The sequence below is a fragment of the Chaetura pelagica genome, unplaced genomic scaffold (assembly GCF_000747805.2).
Source record: "Chaetura pelagica isolate M959 unplaced genomic scaffold, ChaPel_1.0 scaffold37, whole genome shotgun sequence".
NCBI lineage: Eukaryota > Metazoa > Chordata > Aves > Apodiformes > Apodidae > Chaetura > Chaetura pelagica.
The window spans coordinates 1,187,833-1,209,638 of NW_009954567.1; the positions used below are offsets into that span (position 1 = coordinate 1,187,833).

At 38.0% G+C, this 21,806-nt stretch overlaps 1 protein-coding gene across 1 annotated transcript in view; it reads right to left on the reverse strand.

Annotated features, from left to right (window-relative positions):
- ANKRD55 (ankyrin repeat domain 55) overlaps window positions 1-21,806 on the reverse strand; it is a 51,323-nt gene that overhangs the window by 18,376 nt on the left and 11,141 nt on the right. The window contains exons 5-8 of the mRNA XM_010005402.1: window positions 19,752-19,812; window positions 16,047-16,175; window positions 3,401-3,585; window positions 1,533-1,700 (exon numbers count right to left, since the gene is read on the reverse strand). Coding sequence (XP_010003704.1) covers window positions 1,533-1,700; window positions 3,401-3,585; window positions 16,047-16,175; window positions 19,752-19,812 — 543 coding nt within the window. The remainder of the gene's footprint in view (window positions 1-1,532; window positions 1,701-3,400; window positions 3,586-16,046; window positions 16,176-19,751; window positions 19,813-21,806) is intronic.

The following is a 21,806-nucleotide window of genomic DNA, read 5'->3' on the forward strand; positions in this document are numbered from 1 at the left end:
TTCGCTTTCCTTTTCCCTTTCCCTTTCCCTTTCCCTTTCCCTTTCCCTTTCCCTTTCTCTTTTCTTTTCTTTTCTTTTCTTTTCTTTTCTTTTCTTTTCTTTTCTTTTCTTTTCTTTTCTTTTCTTTTCTTTTCTTTTCTTTTCTTTTCTTTTCTTTTCTTTTCTTTTCTTTTCTTTTCTTTTCTTTTCTTTTCTTTTCTTTTCTTTTCTTTTCTTTTCTTTTCTTTTCTTTTCTTTTCTTTTCTTTTCTTTTCTTTTCTTTTCTTTTCTTTTCTTTTCTTTCTTTCTTTTCTTTTCTTTTCTTTTCTTTCTTTCTTTTCTTTTCTTTTCTTTTCTTTCTTTCTTTTCTTTTCTTTTCTTTTCTTTCTTTCTTTTCTTTTCTTTTCTTTTCTTTTCTTTTCTTTTCTTTTCTTTTCTTTTCTTTTCTTTTCTTTTCTTTTCTTTTCTTTTCTTTTCTTTTCTTTTCTTTTCTTTTCTTTTCTTTTCTTTTCTTTTCTTTTCTTTTCTTTTCTTTTCTTTTCTTTTCTTTTCTTTTCTTTTCTTTTCTTTTCTTTTCTTTTCTTTTCTTTTCTTTCTCCTTTCTTTTCCCTTTCCCTTTCCTTTTCCATCCCTCTCCTCCTCCTGTTTCTCTCCTCCCCTCCTCTCCTCTCCCCTTCCACTTTTCCTTGTCTTGCCTGTACTAAAGAGGCCCAGTTTTACAAGATCTCTCAAAATAATTGTCTGCAGTGGTGTTGCTATATTGTTTTTCAGATGAGATTTTGACTAATCAACATTTCAGACCTCCTCCCATAGACAGAGTACAGGAGAAGAAAAAGAGGTGATGTTCCCAGGTCTCACAATTCGTAACAGAGGAAATAATACTAACTGCTGGATGGAAAGGAGGGGAAAACAGAAAGAAATGTGATAATAAATGTCTTTGTAAGTGCATGTTCATTTACCAAAGTTGAAGAACTGAAATGAATTAAATGACAGCTGCTGAAACAAGAGAAATACAAAGAAAGATTACAAGCAATGGTAAAAGTATTACACTTTTCAACAGAAAAAAAACTCAGAATATGAAAAGACAATCAAGATAGAGAACTAAAGAAGGCTAGGAAAACATTTCCAAACCCTTACCTTGAAGATGAAAACTTGAAACTTATGCTATTATCTATCTGACAAAGGTGATTTTGTGTTCAGTCTATCCCTCTGTTTGATTACATGAACACACAACTAGTGCACAGAGATTTAAAAAAAAGTGGAAGGCATGGAGGGCTGAAGTTATTATGTAAGATAAATTTTGTGCATTAAGGTGACTTAGACAGCTATGCTGATATCTTGGTTCAGAGCCCTCTGCTGATCAGCAGACTAGCACTGTTACCATAGTGATGACTCTTCAGTAGATGACTAATTCAAACGCTGCTATTTTAGTGGAAACTTGAACTGAGTACTGCATATGAACCAAGCACTCATCACCTAGAGCCCAAACCCTTTTCTGGCACACAAAAAGCAATACATTTCTTTTCTACTCAGTGGCAATATGTGAGATTTACCTGTTCTCCTGGGACAGCAGCTTGATGCACCCTGTGTGCCCACAGTACATTGCATATGTCAGAGGAGTGTTCTCATTGATGTCTCGAGGGTTGCTCTCTATCCCCAGTTCTAGCAGTGTTTGCACACAGTCAGCTTTCCCTGCTGCTGCAGCCCAGTGCAAAGGTGTCCTACAGAAAAGGGGGAGTATCATTAAAATAGATTAATAAATTTACTATCAGAACTATTAATGACATAATGAGGTGTGCTCATATGCTACTAATCCAGATTAATGACATCCATTTTAAGGGATTCTCCAGCAATTTATTCCACATTGATTCAGCTGCCAGTGTTGGTGATAAGGCCATAGACTGGCCACATCTATCTACATGCCTCAGTTTAGCTGTAGAGAGGTTGATACGGGGTGCAGAATGCCCATACATGCTATATAGTAGCATCTCTGCTGCTGCTGGAGTTGCAGAGTGGGAGGACTGCCTAAAGTTTCCAGAGCAGAATCTGAAAAAAATCTTTGCAATGTCCACTGCACAGGGACAAGCTCTTCTCATCTTTACATCAAGCAAAACTAGCAATGGTCAGCTCAGGGCCCTCCATTAGGGTACTAGGAGGAGAAGCCTCCCCCAGATCAATGACGACTGTACACATCTACCAGACTGTCACTGGCCCTTTGCTAGTTTCTGTGTTCTTACATCAACACAGACTGAAGCAGATATAATTCTCTTGAATCTGTGTAGAAAAATCCAGCTGATATTCTGCTTGGCAGAAGACCTGCATCTTGGCTTTAAAAGCTTGTCCAGTTTCCAAATTGTAATATTTTGCTCTTGTGAAAAATCTGAAAGCACAGGAAACACCATGAGAAAACCGTGCAATAAAAATAAAATTGACTATTTTTTTCTGCCTGTTTCTTTGCAATCTCTGTGATTTCAGATGGATGCAGTCAAAAACACAATAGAATGGAAATGTACTGTGCATTTATAGCGAACAGCTTATATTTTCCACTCTTCAATTGCAATACCTTCTACAGAAATATCTGAGAATGTATAATAGGAGGTCATATCTTATTGAGCTCTTAAGTGTAGTGAAACTCCTTCCTTCACCTTTCTTTCCATAGAAACACAGCCAGTCAACTACATTTTACTGACATTTAAAAACTTCTCCAGAACACTGTTGGTTTTATTTCTGTTCCATTTTATTGCACTTTTCCATGAAGAATGCTATTATTTTAAGTATCTGAAGGCCTACGCCAAGAAAACCTTGGCTTCTGCTCCACTAGGCAGGATAATCAATGTGAACAGTCAGCTCGTTCTGTTTACATGAAATAAACTTATGAGCAAATTTCCAAGGGAGGTAGGACTGGGGTTAAAAGAGGAAAGATGACTCTTCTGCATTTATGATACAGGGATTTCATCTGGGAAGGAATCATAAGCCTTTTCCTGGTACTATAGGAATACTGTGTTAGCATCTTAAATGCAACAATGGAACACTGTCATTTCTTATATACAAATAGGAGTAGAATCCCAGCTTCAAGTTGTAGGTTCCTGTTCTATTCTTTTGATAGGAATGTTCCTGTTTGACTGAAATAAGTTAAATCAAGTGGTGAAAAAGTCTTTTCACACATAATCTTATCATTTCCTATCAAAAACACAAAGTTAAATAACATTTCTAAGGCGCAGTTATTACACTAGATATGATAAATCTGAGCTGGACTTTTTTGCTTTGCAGTGTTTCTGAGCAAGCACAGTTCTCTCTAAGCGCAGTTTATTAGCGAGGCTATGGCCCATGAAACAGGAAACACGATTATGGAATAAACAGAGGTAGTCTCAGTTTAATAGAAAGGAAGCAGCAATTTCAGTTTCAGAGTTTCCATGGTTACCTGTCATCCACATCGAGGGCCTGCAGGTTGCACTCTGGGAATTTAGCCAGCTCACTGATAATATCACTGTAGCCAGCAGCAGCAGCAATGTGCATGCATGTTTTGCCATTCTCATCATCATAGTTTATTATGGATGGTCCCTGGTAGTGGTCCAGAATGATGGAACACAGAATCCTGTTGCCACTCTGTCCAGAGAATAAAATAATTTTACAATGAAGTTCACACCAAAATGCATTTTCTCTGCTAGAGAAGGCCAAATACATTCATGGTATTTTGTTTTGTGTATAACAGACTCCCCAGGTATGAAAGCCAAAAGCTTCCAATCTCCTGCTGGGAACTGGGTTTGCTTTATGAATTTCCTAAAAAACTTTGAACATGGGAAAAATAATAAATAATGTGCCACTGCAAGTACAACCAAAAGTTACAAAGTGTAAATTGCTCAAGAGCTTTCCCTGAATTAATCTGGGAATTTTGTTTTGCTAAGCCAAATTTCAGAAAGATACAAGACTGTATTTTCTCATAGAAATTTAGGATTGGAAAGGACCTCAAAAGACCAACCCAATTCTGTAAATCTGACCAAGTACACCCCTAGAAAAGCCATTTCAAATATTTGGTCAAGTGGTTCTTGAAAACTTTCTTAGCTAGTTTGCTCCAGTGCTTTAGTGTCTTAGTAGAAAGTTGACTTTGTTTTCTAACCTGCAAATGAAACCAAACATTTTATATCCTAACTTGGTAGAAATAGAAAAAAAGAATTATTTATTTTTTATAACAACCTAGAAACACATGGCTGGAAAGCTCTTTCTAGATCACTGAATTCAATCCCTGCAATCTCCCTTGCAGCTATGTTAGATCATCCCTTTCATAAACTTACTGTGTCCATTATAAACAATTAGTTTTTTTGTCCTCATTACTCCCAAAGGAAGGCAGTTCAAGGACTTGTTTGCTTTAATGATTAATATCTTTAATTTCTATTCATACTCATGGCTGATTTGTGTCCCTTTGTTTCTGTGCCAGCATTCTTATTTAGATTAAATACTTCTCTTCACTACCTGGTATTTGTTTTTCAGATGTGTTCATAGAAAACCACTACATCTCTTCTGAGAAGTTCTCTTACCACTCTAATCAGTCAAGGTCTTTTTAAGTTTTAATTTAAAATATGCTTTCTGTTTACCTCATAAACATACTAACGCTTTTCCTTTTGTGTTTCAGATGTGTATCCTTGGAGAGGGGTGATTAAAATTGTGTACAGGCATTTTTGCCAGGTCTTTTTACAGTGACACTAGTTCTTCCCCATCTGTATTAGAAATACTTCTTTTGGTATGTCACAGAACAGCATTTGCCTTATTCACAGCTGTGTCTCATTAGAAGCTCCTACTCACTCTGGAATAACCTTTTACACTTCAGTACTTCTCCTCCATAGTAGTTTCCAAACACAGGCTTTCTAGTTTCTGGAAGAACCTTCTGTTATTAACACCCAAGTGCATTACTTACATGTTTTATCCTATTCAATTTTATCCCATTTGTGTTTCTGTAGACTTGAAGGTGATCCAGCATCCCCTGTACTATATCCCCATTCTTTTCTGTTAATGTTTTCCAGTTTTTTGTTATTTGCAGATTTCGTCAGAGGGCCCCTGTGTTTTTGCCAAGTTTGCCAAGTATCATGAAATATCTAAGCAAGATTGATTTCAAGCCTTATCCCTGAAAGTAATTTCCTTCTAGCTTCTATTCAACATTTAATTATTACTCTTCACTTCCTGATTTTGAGATACAATTTCTTTTGCTTCTCTGTTCTTTTGCCTATTATTTTGCAGGTTACATACTTCTCTTTTCCGCTCCTGGGATACAGATCTCTGCTACATTATGCACCATTGATAGAATACATCCCCATTCCCTGGAACCCACTGGTCCCAATGCTTCTCAGTGCAGCTGAGAATACCCTTAACTCACCAAAATATGTCCCTCTGAAATCAGGGATTTCTTTTGTATGTATTTTGTTTACTCACCTCTTTCATTTAGAATTTACTCATGATCATGCAATCCAATTTTCTATGACATTTTATACCATCCTCATTAACCATGTTAAAATTGTTACTAATTCGTAATTGTCTGAATATCTAATTACAAAAAAAGAAAAAAAAAAGTGTTGATCTTCATGTCCAGGCATACCGAGGTCCTAATAGTTGTTTTTATTCTCCAGTCTCTATACCAAATGTCAGTATCTTAACTCTAGCATACCTCTCAGTTACATTTTTTGGTTACTAACATCAGAGAAATCTCTAGTTATATTCAGGGCTAAGAGAATCTAGAAGTCTAATATATACTTCTAGTACTACCACAATAAACATCTACTTATAAACATCCTTCTCCAAGTCAGTTTTGACATTAAAAATTATTAACATGCAGTATCTTACTATTTCTGTATTTGTGTTCTAGTGACAATTAATATTCTTCGATTTTATTAAAGTCTTGCTAAGTCCAAATTTCACATCCTGCACCTACAATTTCAGTCCTTTAGTGTCCTTGCACAACTCTTAGCATTTGCATAAGAAATTTCTTACTATTCTTCCTGGCATTTTATACATTTACAGTCTGTTCTGTCTCCCACCAATATTCCATTTTCTAGACTAAATAAACCATTTCAACCCCTCTTCATGGTCAAGTTTGTCAACCCGCTTATCATACTTGGCGCTTGCTTTTGGCCTCCTTCCAGTTTGTCTACAGCTTTTCTACAACTGTGGCAACCCAAATGACATAATAATCCATCCAAGCCTTCTCTCCTGACATTGAAAATGACATTGGTACTTCCTGTAGCCCACACATATCACACTTCTGTTAATATGTCCCAGAAGGATGTTTGTTTGTTTCATATCAACACCACAATTTAAACTCCTACTCTGGAATTGTCTAGTCTAATCTACTACTCTTCAATTTGTGCAAACAGCTTTAATTTTTCACAGTTCTGTATACAGTGGTATTTTATTGATTTAAGTAAATTCTTACTATTTATCTAAATAATTTTGAATTTCATCCTGATCCATGAAGTGCTTGGTGTCCTCCTAATTTGGTTCTAGCTGTGGGTTATACAGGTGTTTTGTATTTCATCACCTCATTATGGGACAAATAGAAGCATTCTTGTGGTGAATCCCTGGTTGGAGTGTATGTGAGATGTCCACATCCAAAAATTATTTTAACTTTCCTGAATGTGGCTGGTAGAGAATATACGAGGTGTGATATAACTTCCTGGATTGATTTTGATGGCATTATTCCATACTGTTTCTCCTTATTCTCTGGGACTTTGGATTCTTTGGATTGAATTCTGGGTCCATTATAGCAGGTTGTGCTAATATAAATGGTGCTATTGATGTCATTCAGTGTGATTAAAATTGCGTGTACTGCTCAAACCAGGAGGGGACAAATAATTGGATTTTTTTATGCTTCCTCTATCCACCACCTGCCTAACAAGCTTTTTGTGCCATGAAATGAACTTGATCTTGTTAGCAATTTTCCAGTATTCTGTGTTTTACTACATGGTATTAAACAGACTCATTTACATTCAAACATACTATATCCAGTAACTTCTTATCTGGGGAAACAATAATTGCTTTGAAGAGGGCTATGAAATTTGTCCTGTTTTAACAATTCAATCAAAATGTTAATTACATTTTCTAAATAATCACAGGATATTTCCTAGTAATTTGAACATTCTGCTGAAAGCAATTTCTGGCCAATTGTTCTGTGGCTTCCCAGCTCTCTCTTCTTACAAATGCCTTCTTATCTTTACATTCATCTCAGTTTTTTAAAGTTGCACACAGAATTCTCCTAAAACGCTTACACTGCCCTTATTCTTAGATTGATAGCTTTGGGCTGTGGTCACCAAAAATGTAGTCTTCCTGTGGTAAATTTACCATGAACCACAGTACTATTGTTAGATCAGGATGTTCACTGGTAAATTTACCATAGGAAAATTACATGTTTTTGTAACCTTACTCTATGTATCCCTACATTTCATCTTCCCTTTTTGTATTCAAATTCTTTTCAGCAAAGTTTCAGATATTATTTTTTATTTTTGCTATATGTTTCCATATAATTCTGCAGTGCGCCCCCCCAATTTTCTGTACACTTTTGTCTCATATCACACCATTACTCACCCATTATTTATTCTCCTCAGTGACATTTTCTTTCTTAGATCACTCATCTAAATTAAAATTACTTAATGAAGAAGAAAAGTCATATAATCTTCATCCAGGAGCCCTTGCAAGGCAAACTCTCCTTGTGCTTTATGGAACCTTTTGTCTGAGATTTGTGTCATCTCCAGACAGTTGCAAACAACAAATTCAGTGCCACAGTCATTAGTTCTCATTTTCATTTGATTGCAATTTCATTTTCTTTAGCCCAACTTCTAATAGTTGCATCTCTCAGTACTTTTAAGATAAGAAAATAATTCTTCAGGAAGTATCCTCTGAATCAGGCACCACGAGGAGAATCCTGCAGGTTTGGGGCTTTTTTTCTGGTTTTAACACTTTTTTTCACCTATGTCTGTTCAATTTATCCTCATTGTTACTACAGCCATTGTACTTATACATGTCCAACTGATACGCAGAACAATAACTTTACTTAGGAAGCTTATTGTCATTTAGGTAATATTCTACCATAACATTGCATTATATTCTGCCAGGTCTTTGATCACAGAATCATAGAATCTCAGAATTGTTCTGGCTGGAAAAAACCTTTAAGATCATCAAGTCCAACCGTAACCTAGCTCTACCAAGTCAAGTGCTAAACCATGTTCCTAAGCACCACATCTACATATCTTTTAACCACCTCCAGGGATGGTGATTCAACCACCTCCTTAGGCAGCCTATTCCAGTGTTAAATAACCCTTTTGGTGAAGAAGTTTCTTCCAATATCTAATCTAAAGCTCCCCTGGTAAAACTTGAGACCATTTCCTCCAAGTGCTGCTGCTTGTTGCTAGGGAGAAGAGACCAACCCCCACCTTGCTACAGCCTTTCAGGTAGTCACAGGGAGCAATAAGATCTCCTCCCAGCCTCCTTTTCTCCAGACTAAACAACCCCAGTTCCCCATGCTACTTCTCATTCTTTCCCCCCATCAGGATACTCTAGTGAACTATATATTTCGATGCCAAAGGGTAGAATCATATGAAGGGAGTCTGCTAAACTGGCTTGTGGCTACCAATAATGTAGAGGTGGGAGGAGGAGAGGGACAAGCTATGGACCACTTAGCTGTTTTCAGGAAACCTTGACAAAGTATTTTTCTTCCAAGTGAATGCCCCTGGAGATCATGTGGTTAGGTTGTTCCCCTGTATTTTCTGTGTCTTGGTATTAGTGTAGGTTTTTAAGCCTTCTTACATCTATAGCCTGCTTTGCTGAATGCAAATTCCTCACTAGCAGCTGTTGATGTTACTCTTATCACTAGCTTTGCACTTTAGGGCTGTCTGTGTTTCCTCTTCTGCATGCCTTCCTCTTTCAATTCCAGAACTGTGAATCAAAAGCTTTGAATTCTCTTTGATGTCCTTCTTTTCTGATGCTGAATGGCTTGACACTTTAACCATTATTTCACTCCTTTCTGCAGCAACAAGTAAATACTATTCCCATTACAGTACTACAGCAGGCAACTTACTTTTATAAAGAAGCACTATAAAATACGATAGGTTAAATAAAATTTGCATCAGTACTTACTGGAAGTCAACTTTGTACATAATTGGCATTTGTACATAATTTGAGTTTTATGTTACAGAATGCTGGCTGGTCTCCCAGCCCTTTTATCTTTTCTCTTATCCCTCAGAAACAGATAGACATAGCATATTTTAATACGAAATTGATTGTAACACCAAAATGGCCATTGGAAAAAAAAAAAATAATAAAATTTTATCCTTTGCTGAAATAAAAAAAAAACACCAAACATGAGCCATTTCAAGTATTTGTTGAGCAACCCACAGTAAAATTTGAACAAAAAATTGTTTTTTTTTCCTTTATAACTTCAGTTGAAGTTATTACATTGATAAATACATCTTTTTTACAAAGTCGACATTTTTTCCCTTTTTGATTCTGAAATTCAGTATGTACTGAAAGCAAAAGCTACTCCACAGACTCTTCCCACATAACTCTGTTGCTTGGGGCTTGAAAAGTCTTGGTCTTTGATTCAAGGCTTTGCTGCCCTAAGTCCTACCTACAGTTACAGCTATATTGGCAAAACCAAACCATTCCTCTAGTAGAGCATTTTCCCTTCTGGGATTAATTTCACTGAAGTTCAGTTTTCCTCATGTTCAGAGCACCATGAGAGTGCATTACATCATTACCTTTACTGTAACACAAGCTTCAAATTTCATCTGAAAATCAAAGCAAGAGAAACATAATGTTGCATTAACAGTGATTCTATGTCTGATTAGAATCAGGTATTGAGGCTGCATCAGAACACATCCCTGTCTTGTAGATGCAGTGTCTACTGTTTTAAACATGAAGAATTTCAAACTCAAGAGCAGAGATACAATGCACCTTCTGTAAGCCTGCAGCAAATATAGTGCAGTGAGAAATGTCCATAAATCTAGCAACTTGGGTTGCTGAAGAGTTTTGTGCACGTGGGAGCTTTCTCCCATTGTTAAGGACTTCCAGCATCTCCCATCTGTACCCTAGACTACGGAAAGCTAAGAAATAGAAGCATGTTCACTTTATCTCCACTGTTGCCATGCTCTGGCCATCATGCCCTGGCTGCCAGATGGCTGTGCTGGCAGTGGAAAACCCGTGCAAAATTTCAGAGCACACTGTGGTTTCTCTGCCCTCGGGGGACACAGACAACTCAGCCCTGTGCTGAGGAAAGGAACAATCTGTAATACCACCTTCAACTTTCTTCCTGCCAGGGAAACTTAGCCAGAAGTTGCCTGGATGCAGCCCAGGCACTTCACAGGGTGTGTTTCTGATGGCAGACCAATATAAATTAACAACAACTCTACTGACGCCGCTGTAGTTACATTGGTGAGACTCGGCCAGTTCTGAGAGAAGCTCATTTCTTCTAACCCTAGTGCTTCAGCTTCAGACAGTGGGTGTCACTGAGACAGTGTCTGTTGCAGACTCAGAGTGACCCAGCTTGGCTTGACATTGTGGTACTCTTGGAAAGAGAGTGTGTTGTGGTTGTACAGGATACTTTGTCCTGTGGTACTCAGAGCACTGCTGCCTCTGGTACAACTAGGGGACATAGTGTTTTAAAAATATTTATTCCCTCAGCAGCCTTAATGGGTATTGGGAAAAGCTACTAAATGGTAAAGGCAATCATGAAGGCATACCTCTATCTATTTCATATGTCCCTGCCTCTCTTACCTTTTCTTTGCTCAAACAAAACACTGTATAAAATACTGGCCAAGTCCCACCGAGAATTTTTTATCACTTGGAGTCTTTACTATAATAAGTGCATATGATGTACAGTGTAAAGGACTATCTATGTGACTAAAATTACTTGGCAGCTTTCCACTGCTCATATATTGTTGAACAGACTGATTTATCTAGATGAATTATTTATGTGCTTTGAATAAGAGGTACTCTTTTGTTCTGCAGTAGAATAAGGAATTATTCCTTAGTCCAATCAGAGGAATGGGAAAAATTATCTTGCAACTCCTTTTTGTTAGTCATAGGAGATCAAAACATTTATAGATACGCAAGAAGTGTGGTGGATGTACATTACTCATGTTCTGGCATCCACTTGCAGACTTACACATATACTGTGTGCTGGGAAGAGGTCTGGCAATTTTCCCGTACTTACCTGCAGGTTTTGTCTGAGAAAAAAATCCTGCTAAGCTCAGTCAGAGTTCTGCAATTGATTTTCTTGGAAATTTGATTGGCATGAATAATTACATTGTTAAACACATGTTCATACTTGAAGGACTTACTGTTTAACAGCGGAGTATTTCAGGTAAAGGCAGTTTATCTGATGATGTGGTTGCACTGATTAATTTGTATATCAAATACTGCTGTACCATGTACAAATCACAGAAGGTGATCTGGCTTATGAACTGACATAAATGAAAGTGGAGAAATACATTACAGCTATATAAAAAACTATGAAGCACAAGGAATGTTCTTGAGCTTTGGAACTCGGTCGTCTGTGCCATAACATTTAAAAAAATCCTGCCCAGTGTGGTTTTGGTTTGGGTTAACTAACACATTCCCCACCAGTTCTTGGACATAGGTCAGGAGATAGGATGGACCACAGACCATTCCCAGTAAGTGGTCTACTTATGACCATCCTATTTTAGAGAATAAGAGAGTTTAGCAGTGGGGACACAGTTTGTGATGTGCTAGTTGGTCTTGGTGCCACAGGCAAGACACAAGTACATTGTCACAAATGTTCAGGGCATTTTTTGTAAAAAGCTTCTGATGGAATTGGAGCAAGTTTATTTCTTACTCAAAACTACTTGCAAACTCTCTTCCATCTGTTTTGCAACTTGATAGCTCATTGTGTAGAGCCCTGCTGCTATGCAACTTCCACCCTGCATAAGCAACAGCTGTACCTTTGCTGGAATGACAATATTTACACAAGAAAGGGATTTCTTAAGGACATGCTTAAAAATGCAAATTTAATCTGTTGTTCATTTGTTTGCTAACAAATTTGTCTTTAAAGCTTAGTGACATAAAAAAAAAAAAGAACTCACTACTCTAGCCATCTTGAAAAAAACACATGAAACAAAGAGAAAACAAGTACAATTTTGCAATGAAAGAAATCTGCCTGAAACCAACCAGACTGAGAATGGTGCTTACCAAATGCACCTTTTCTGGCCTAATCCAACAACAAACAGGTGCCATAGAGAAACACTCCCTAAATTTTAATAAGTCGTCAGAAGTCTATCTGAGTTCTTCCACTGTAGGCAGCCCACAATAAAAAAAGGGGTGCTGGGCAGAGAGGAGCACAGTGATCCCTTGGCAGAGACCCTGGCCCTGAGCCACCAATTCCTTCCTTGGCCTCTTCCTCTGCCCCGGCTGGGTGGCCAGCTCTGTCCTCAAGATGTCTGCAGCAATCAGAGATGTTCCTAGAGATCCTGAAATTTCAATGTGCTCTCACTTTCAAGTCATTACAGAGTGGCTGCCATGCTTGCTCAGCCAAACACAAATGAATAATGGCCTATGCTTTGCTTTTACAACGTGTTTAATATTTACAGGTTATTTCTCACTGCTCTCAGGAAATGGAGGAATGAAATAATTGCATTGTTGCTATGGAGCAAATATGTAGACTCGTAATTTTTAAAAACTTTGCACTCTGAATCAACCTATAAAAAAATCATAACTGAGCCCCACACGGCAGAGTATTATTTTTAATGGCTTCTTTTTAGTTGCCTTTTTTTCATCCCTAGAGGTTTGCTTCATTTTGGAAGAAATCTTTGTTTAATTTTTTGTTTATTCTTTAAATGAAAGTTGATCTTTCTACGTGACCATGTGACTTTGGGAGCCAGAATTTTAAGAAAGAGACAAAGAGAGTTCTGGTAAAAATCATGACAACTGGCAAGGCAATGCAGGAAGACTCCACATCTTCCCAGGCTATTTCCAAGATACTACTAACACTATTATGATACAGTAGTATGTAATATGATAGTGTATACTGTTTAATGAACACTGTATTTTGCTAGGATTTAAATGGTACCATCATCTAGAACTGAAAAGCTTTAAACTTTGTTTCACTATTAGTTAACAGGTTTCTTTGGGTGTTTTTTTGTTATAAAGGTGTTTTTGCTTTGTTGATTTCTGTTTCATTACAGAGAGTATTGCTGGCTGCAAAGAAAGGAAATAATTCCTGAGACACTTTAAACAGAATCCTATCTGCAACAGCTCTTAAAAGTCTTGTATGTGTAAAAAACATGACATGAGATATTGTCACTTCAAAACAGAATGATCTGTGTTTTTGACACTGATGTATCACATTTGCGCTGAAAGAGTTAACTCGAGTGGCAGGGGTTTTAAGCTTCTTGAGCAGCAGGCCCTGGTGTGGGTAAGGTCTGTTTAGTTACAGGGCTGGGACTCCACAGCCACGGTTTGTCTGGTGGGGAACCACGCGCCAAACACGCCGCCTTGGAAACAGCCAGCGAGGAACAATTATTTCATATGAAACACGCCCGAGAATTTGGAGGGCAAATGTGGTCTTGCTCTCTGTTTCAGCCCAGTATGCGCAAACTGCCTCTTTCCTGCAACATCTGAAACAAGTTTCTGTGCCGTGGTCTTCCCCTTGCTGAGCTCTTTAAAAATGAAATTAAACACAGGGCCTTATTCATCTGAAAACAACGCCAGCAGCTGGTACTGCCTGAGCTCTGCAAGTCTCTTGTGCTCTGAAGATACTAATACAATTCTTAAAGAAAAAAAGATCCCCTTTCCAGCAGCCACAGAGGAGGCAATTAGGCATAATGATAATCCCACCCAGCAGAGCTGTTGTTCTGCTCTCTGCCATAGCAGAGAAAGTCACGCCTGTCCACAGTATCTGCTTCTCCTGGGACTCGTAGTGCAGCACAGAGCACTGGCTGAAAGTGTTTTTTCTTGGCCAGGGTTGTGCAAAAGAAATATTAACAGATCTATTACAGGCTCTGGTATTTCAACTACCCTTTCTGGACCTAGGATATGGAGAAGTATGTGGATGGAAGAAGCAATTTATAAGGCTTCATAGGAGGAGTCTCTTATGAAGGAAAAAAATGGGGGTCATCCTGCATGTTTCCTTTGATTTCTATGAGCAGCCAAGAAGGAGAAAGAAGAGGGATTTGTGATTTGCCTCCACCTGAGGCCAAATGTGTTTTGTGAAGTTTTATTTTCCCCTTTTCTCAAGAGTTATTCTGTAAGTTTGTGAAAGAAAGATGGAAGTGTGAGTTAATGATGGAATAAAGGAATATAATTTACAAAACAGTAAAACAGAGAAAGATTAAGGTATAAGGAAAAATCTGAAGGTCCTGATATGAAGAGGATTCCCTTTTGTCTTTCTGTTTGAGACTGTTCTGTTGTTCCCAGAGCTATGGCCCAGACCACTGCCTAAGCTGCAGGTGCTTGCATGAGTTTCAGAGAATTCCCACTGGAAGCAGCTGCTTTGGAGTAAGCCTAACAGAAAAGCACATCAGGTTTTGGAGTAGACACCTTTGGTCTAATAAGGCAAAATAGCAAGAGCTGTAGCCCACACCTTGAGCAGTGTGTGCATTTCTGGGCCCCTCACTACAGGAAGGACACTGAGATGCTGGAGCATGTCAAGAGGAGAGCAGCAAGGCTGGTGGAGGGTCCAGAGAGTAAGTCGTATGAGGAGTGGCGGAGGAAACTGGGGTTACATAGTTTGGAGAAGAGGAAGCTGAGGGGAGGCCTTATTGCCCTTTACAGCTACCTGAAAAGAGGTTGTAGGGAGGTGGGAATTGGCCTCTTCTCCCAAGTGAATAATGATGGGATGAGAGGAAATGGCCTGAAGCTGCACCAGGGGAGGCTTAGACTGGATATTAAAAAGAATTTCTTTACCCAAAGAGAGGTTGGACACTGGAGGAGACTGCCCAGAGAAATGCTGGAGTCACCATCCCTGGAAGTATTTTAAATAAATGTACATATAGTGCTTAGCAGCATGATTTAAGCACTGAATGATTTATTTAGGTTATGGTAGGGGGACTTAGGTTATGGTTGGACTTGATTTTCAAGGTCCCTTCTAACCAGGATGATTCTATGATTCTCTGAAAGAACAACAAGACTAGTGTTGAAATAATACCAGTTGCAGAGGCCAAATTATATCTCTACTTCAGAAAAACAAAAGTTGAGCGTAGAAGTATGTGTACCACCTGTGCAGGCTGCGGTTGAAGGAAAGAGATTCTTTGTTCTCAATGTCCTTACTAATTTACAAATACAGTAACTGGCAGTTCAGAACTTTGAAATTTCTTTGCTGACACATTTTTTTTAAGACAAGTGAACTTTGACTAAAAGGTGAGGATGCAAATATTTAGTCATTGTAGGAAAATGTTACTTGATTTTCATGCAAGTTGTTTTGGCTTATCTAGTGTGCAGGTGTTTTCAACATTGATACTGGAACTTGCTGTGGCACATAGGCAAGTTAAAACATAAATGAATGTAGGAGATTTTCTGCTTTAACTTTTAGGCATAATTCAGTAAATTGTGCTGTATTTTAGATAACTTAACTGCCAATTGCATAATACAGTGTTTAATGCCATATTAACTCTACATTTTTTTTCTCTTATGATAACCTGAGCAATTCCTCAGCAATGAAACTTATTTATTTTTTTTTTTTTTGCATAGGCGACAGGAACAACACACAACTCAAAATGAAATGTGTTTGGCTTCTTGTATTCCTTAATTTCCAGAAAAGTAGGGCTTCAACCTTTCACCTAATTGTTCCACAACTATAGCAGTTTAAATATGTTTTAACTTGTGTTTACATTATTTTATTCCCAAAGACCTTTGGCAAGACTATTTAAGCTGCAGGTTTCTGCAACCCTGATTTCATGCAAGAAGTTAAGCATGAGCTCAACATGAAGCATGAACAGCCTGAGTGAGATAGATGATAAGCAAAATGCTCGGGCTGTTAGTGAGTATTCCTAGCATCCATTTGCCTTATTTCAGCATTTAGGACACCACAATTGCCAGCATGGCTCAAACAACTGACCAGTGAAACTGTGGCTCACCTGAACTGCCCAGTGCAGAGCTGTTTTGAAGTCTTTGTCCACCAGAGTCAGGTCTGCTCCCTTGTGCAGCAGAGTCTGAGTGTGCTGGGGCCTGTTGTGGAAAGCAGCCCAGTGGAGTGAAGTCATTCCCTGAAAACCACAAACCCAGAGACCAAATAATTGTCACTCACAGGAGCACTCTTCAAGTCTCTGTAGATAAGCTAGACAGTTCTGAAACCATTTGGGACTGACAGACTTTTCCCTCTCCCTCTTGTATTGGAATAATTAGTAACAGCTTCTGAATTAGTAAAGTCATAAGAGGGAACGAAGCAATTAGTTTTTTTGAGCTATTACAGAAAATGGATAGAAAAACAAATGCTTCTTTTGTATGTGACTATAGCCTCTATAGACAGAAATGGTTTGGACCACAGTGGCTGGGGAGTGGTTCCTCACTGCTCAGTTTGGATCCTCTGAGAAAAGCCTGTTTTAGACTGGTGCTTTGGCATGGCACAGTGTGATGTTTATTTTAGGTTCTATCTTTAATTAAAAAAATAATAAAGTATATGCTATTATCTAGCTGGCACTAATCAGCAAGCTGAGGAACTGGTCTAGTGATGTCAACAAAAAAACCAATATGAACATATAATATTTACTGTTTAGGGAGCAAACAAAGCAAAGAGTAAGCCACTGACCTGCATTTTCATTTCACTTTAGATGTGTTCGCTCAGTCTTAGTAGATCAGTGAATTCATGTCCTATATTTGCACCTTCATCAGCATTGACATACACACCTATATTTTACTCTACAGTAAAAATTTTCTGTAGAAAGTTATTCATTCAATGTCTTAAAAATTGCTAGTGTTGTTCAGATGTGGCAACATTTTACTTTTGGCAGGTATTGTTCGCTATCTCTTATCAGGGAAAATGCACTTCAGGAATCTTGTCTGGTTTCCAGAGTCATCAAAAGCAAAAAATGTACAGTGGAAAAGGAATTAAAAATTGACATAGAACCCCATATAGGCAATTGGTAACAACTCATTTGAAGTACAAACTATTAAACATTCATGCAGACAATTTATCAGTGCATTAATAGTGCAAGTTGTTAGCAGTGATTTCCTAACTAAAAGCTTGAATATCCTAACATTCATTTCTCTCACTCATCAGGTATCTTACAAGGCTTTTCAGATCTGTAAATGGCTTAAGTAGTCTCCAGATGACAAAAGACAGCAGTTGAACAAGAGCAGTTTTGTTTTTAGTTAGGGCTTGCAAAGTTTAATCATGGGATTTTGGTTATCTAAAACCAAAAATGAGGGGAAAATGCTGCCCTAAGTGAAACTAATGGGAGCTCTGCCACTGATATCAGTGGACCAAGGTTTTGACACAAGAGTCTTATTACTGTGGGTAGACACTCACTATCTGTGCATGCTGTGAAGTGAGGCTTCAGTGAAGTGATTTCCAGCTGGGAAATGGATCTTCACCCCTAGTCCTGGAAAGCAGGACAAAACCACTGAAAGAGGTGAAACTACTGTGTAGGAGGTCAGCTTTCTGCTATCCACTCGTAGTCTCTTAATATGGACAAAAACCCTTGAAAAATCAACTTGGTCTGTTTCTACTGCAGTAACCAGCAGAGTCAGCTGTAAGAACTGTGGGTAGGGGTCAAAGATCTCTCTAGTACAGGGAAGCAGCTCAGAGAGTCAGTGGCAGATGGTTAGGGAGCAAATTTAGAGAAACCAGGCTTGATGATATACAGTCACCTAACATTTGGTAATCAGGCTAAAGACTTCCTGTGACATCCAGACCTCCACAAGATAACAATGCATTTTCTGAAAAAGCTGTTATTTTCATTTGCTTTAAAACTGCTGCCTGATAATTTCTGCAGGTGTTCCCATCATTTTATACGTAAAAGCAGTTAATAATTATTATCTTCTTATCCTCTCTGAGCAATTTATGATGGCATGGACATATATTATCCCTCTGACGCAGTTGCCAAGCTGAAAGTCCTATTGTAGTTAGTTTGTACTAGTTTTTAGCCTACCCATGAAAGGAAGCTACTCTATAACTATTATAATCTTTGTAGTGCTTTTCTGTTCCTTTTCTTATATATCCTTTTTCAGATTTCTCCTGCAGCTGACATTCAAGATGCTGGTGTACCAAAGATTCAGACAGCATAATGCTGCTTCCTGTTTTGTTCTCTACTTCTTTTCTAACAATTCATACATTCTGTGTTCTTTTAGAACACCCATCTGAACAAAGAGCATTGAGATGGTTATAGTGGCAGCTCACGCATATAGGCCTGATGCAGTGGGCAATGGCTGTCCCGCTTGCACACATCTGATTTGTGCAGTGATACCACCCTTGAGTGGCATCTGTAGATAAGACTACTATTTGCAAGAGGAAGCATGAGAGTGATATCAGAACTGCCAAAGCTGAAGATCCAGGAGAACAGAACATTAAAGGTGAGACAGCAAAACAATTGCACATTTATAGAAAAGAAGAAGCAATAGGGGACACAATAGGAGAAAAAACAAGAAACGGCTGTGGTAAAAATAGTGCGACAATTGTTTTGCACAGATTTGAGGCTTTTTCAGACAATGTTTCTTCACATTGTCATCTCACAGGCTTCATAAGTCAAGCCACAGAAAGCCACAGTTGGGGGAACTATGAAACCTCCAGATGTATTTCTTACTGTTTACGCATTCATGCATTCATCAGGGTGTATTTCTCAATTATAAGGTGGCAACATTGATCTGTTTTACTTATGCTGAGGCAACAGCTCTATTAGCTGCAATAATTTGTGAGGATCTACATTTTTCAGATAACATGAATATTCAGGAGTTAGTATTGACACATGAACAACTGTCTTCTCATTGCCAAATGACAGTGAGCTGGACTAAAAGCTCCAAATTGCATGTAGGATGCAGTACAGCAAAACATTACAGACTGAAATGATGATCCATGGTTCTATGGAATTCATGAGCAACATAATTCCACACCATGACAAAGCATACATTTAGTTTAGGTTGTTGTGCGCAGGGTCTGAAAACTATGCAGTGGATAGGGAAAGTTCAGGGGAAGAGGGAAAATTAGCAATCCTGTGGTGTTACTGGCACTGTGGAGAAAAGATGCATCTTTGAGCAATCGTTAAAGAGAACAGAAACAAATATGAAAAGATATCCAGAGTCAGTCTTGTGTCTTGTCTGTTCTATTTGGACAGGAACACATTTGGGAAGTTAACATTTTCCATATACATATATATACACACATATATATATACACATATATATATATATGCAGGCCACAATTCTTCAAGGTTCAGATGATAGCATAAAATTTTGTAGCTCCATGGATGTTCTGTGTAATATCAGCTTTCCAATATTTTTCCTGAACACAGTACTTTAATGACAGCATGGTTGGTAAATGTGAAGATGTAGTCCAATGTCTTAACTTCAGAAGAACCAAAAGCAATTAATGTCTAGGCAAGTGACTTAAGACACTGATTCAAGGTACCTCATAGCTGGCAATATACAGAGGTTTATTAGCCTAAAGGTGCATCATGTGTAGTAGGAAAAATCAGACAATACTTTTCAAGAGTTCAAAAAAAGCATTATTGAAGTTTTTGACTAGTGCATAGTCTTATCACAAAACTGATAGTACAGTGGTTTCTGAGCAGCATAACTTGTACGCCCCCAGAGCCTGGGACTGTGACTTGTAGTACAAGCTCACTCACCTCATTGTCCTGATGATTAATTTCACTAAGATTTGACTGCTGCAGAAGCACGTTCAGAAGCCTGCGGAAGCAATGACATAATCAGTGTCCTGTACTCCTGACTAAACCTAAAAAATAGACATTTTTTGAGAAACAAATAATGCAATTTCAAGAAAAATGATTATTAGTGATGGGCTTAGGTCAAAATCCCAAGTCTGAGCTTAATCATTCTGGAAAAGCAAATAGGACTTTATGGCTTACTATTACAACAGAAGTTTAGGGCTGGGAATTAAAAACAGATCCACTAAGGAGAATTTTTTTTGCTGATTGCTGGGCCAGAATCAGAGGGCACAATACTATGCATGACTGCAGTTTTGGTAGCTTAGTAATTACTTGTAATCCTATTTTATAAAGTTTTAAACAAACAGATAGACTAATGATCAGCTTTTAAAAAGGTTTTTTCACTCTTCTTAACTCTTGGAGTAATGTGATGTGTTGTATACGTTTGCATTCGTGCATGCCTACTATGTATTTACACATACACAAGCTAGTAGTGTTTTACAAGATCTTACAGAGCATCTGCTGGGATGTGGCCATTGTTAAGGCACAAAACATAGCAATGCATTGTTTCACGTTTTATAGAATATTAGACTACAAACACTCCCCTCTGGTGGACAGAACAGTCACAATAAAATAGTTAAATGAAATATTACTCAAATGCAATTTTTTTTTTTTTAACGCTGCATGGATTTTGCTTTTCTTTTCCCTTTGGTATCTTATGAAGATGTTCTGCAATAACCATCAAAGGTTTGATGGTTATGTTTTATAGTAGAATGAAAAGTTTGGATTATGTACATGGGTGGACCACGGAAATGAAAAGGACCATCCTGTCACAGGCTGTAACAAAGACAAATAGCACAGATCCTAACATGGATGTACAGCTTACAGGATTCTAGCAAAAGACAAGATACATAGTGGATCCCTAGAAAAGATTATAATGCAAATCTCTGGCTCATGCAGTGGTGTGAATTTGCTAGAAACCTTCAAAGCAGGAACATGTAAAGACATGCTGTTTTGCAAGGAAATGTAAAGATGAAGTCTCAAGGAGGGAACTGTGATAAACGTACAGATAATGTACAGATAAATGTATGCAACTATGCATTTATTCAAAAGCATTGGAGATCAAATGAAGATCTTTTGCTGCTTTTTTGTTCTTCTCACCCAGTAATAAATAAGTAAATAATGTAGCTATTAAAAAGAAAGACATTTACAGTTGCTTAGGGATGATTTGGGCAATTCTGCAGGTGAAAAGCTTATTTGGTGGTAATAGCATCTTCCGGCCCCAGAAGTCCAAATTTATTTTTTCTAACTAGAATATCCCTACAGAGTGAAGACTGGGCAGATCCCAATGCTTTACTAGGACTTCAAATCCACTGGATACAAACACTTGTAGAAAAGGGGGTGTTACACCTCCTTTTCTGAATCACACAACCAACAGCTTAATGGAGTCATACTACAGGAACTCTGAAAAAGATTACATTTTAGGATTGCTCTGATTAGTCTGGTAAAAATTTTTAAAAGGAAAGAAATATTTTGTGGTCATTTGGCACAATGACTCAGAATCTCAACTTCAGTATCTGAAAACTAGTGAGCAGAAAGAGAAAGAATCATAGTACGCTGTTAAAACCTGTTTATCACAGTATAGTTTTATCATCCAATACATGATTCTGTCATTTAACTCCAGACATAATAAATGAAACTGGTGTATGTGAAGGAAATCTCATTCTTTTGAGTGTAAAACTTCTATTAACAGCGCACTTTGACTCACTTTATACTGTTAGACTATTATGTCAATGTAAGCGCTACCACACCAATATGTAGGTATTCAGCCATGCAGCTGAGACTTCTCTGATATCTACTCTGAAAGCCATGGATTGGGAGGTCCACAGATTCTCTTTCCATCTTTCCTCTTAGGCTCTGTGGAACGCACTGAAGCACATAATCAGTTAGCAAATCCATACTTAAATTGTCTAATCACTGTGTCTGTCTTTCCATGTGGTCCATGTGTTGCCTCCA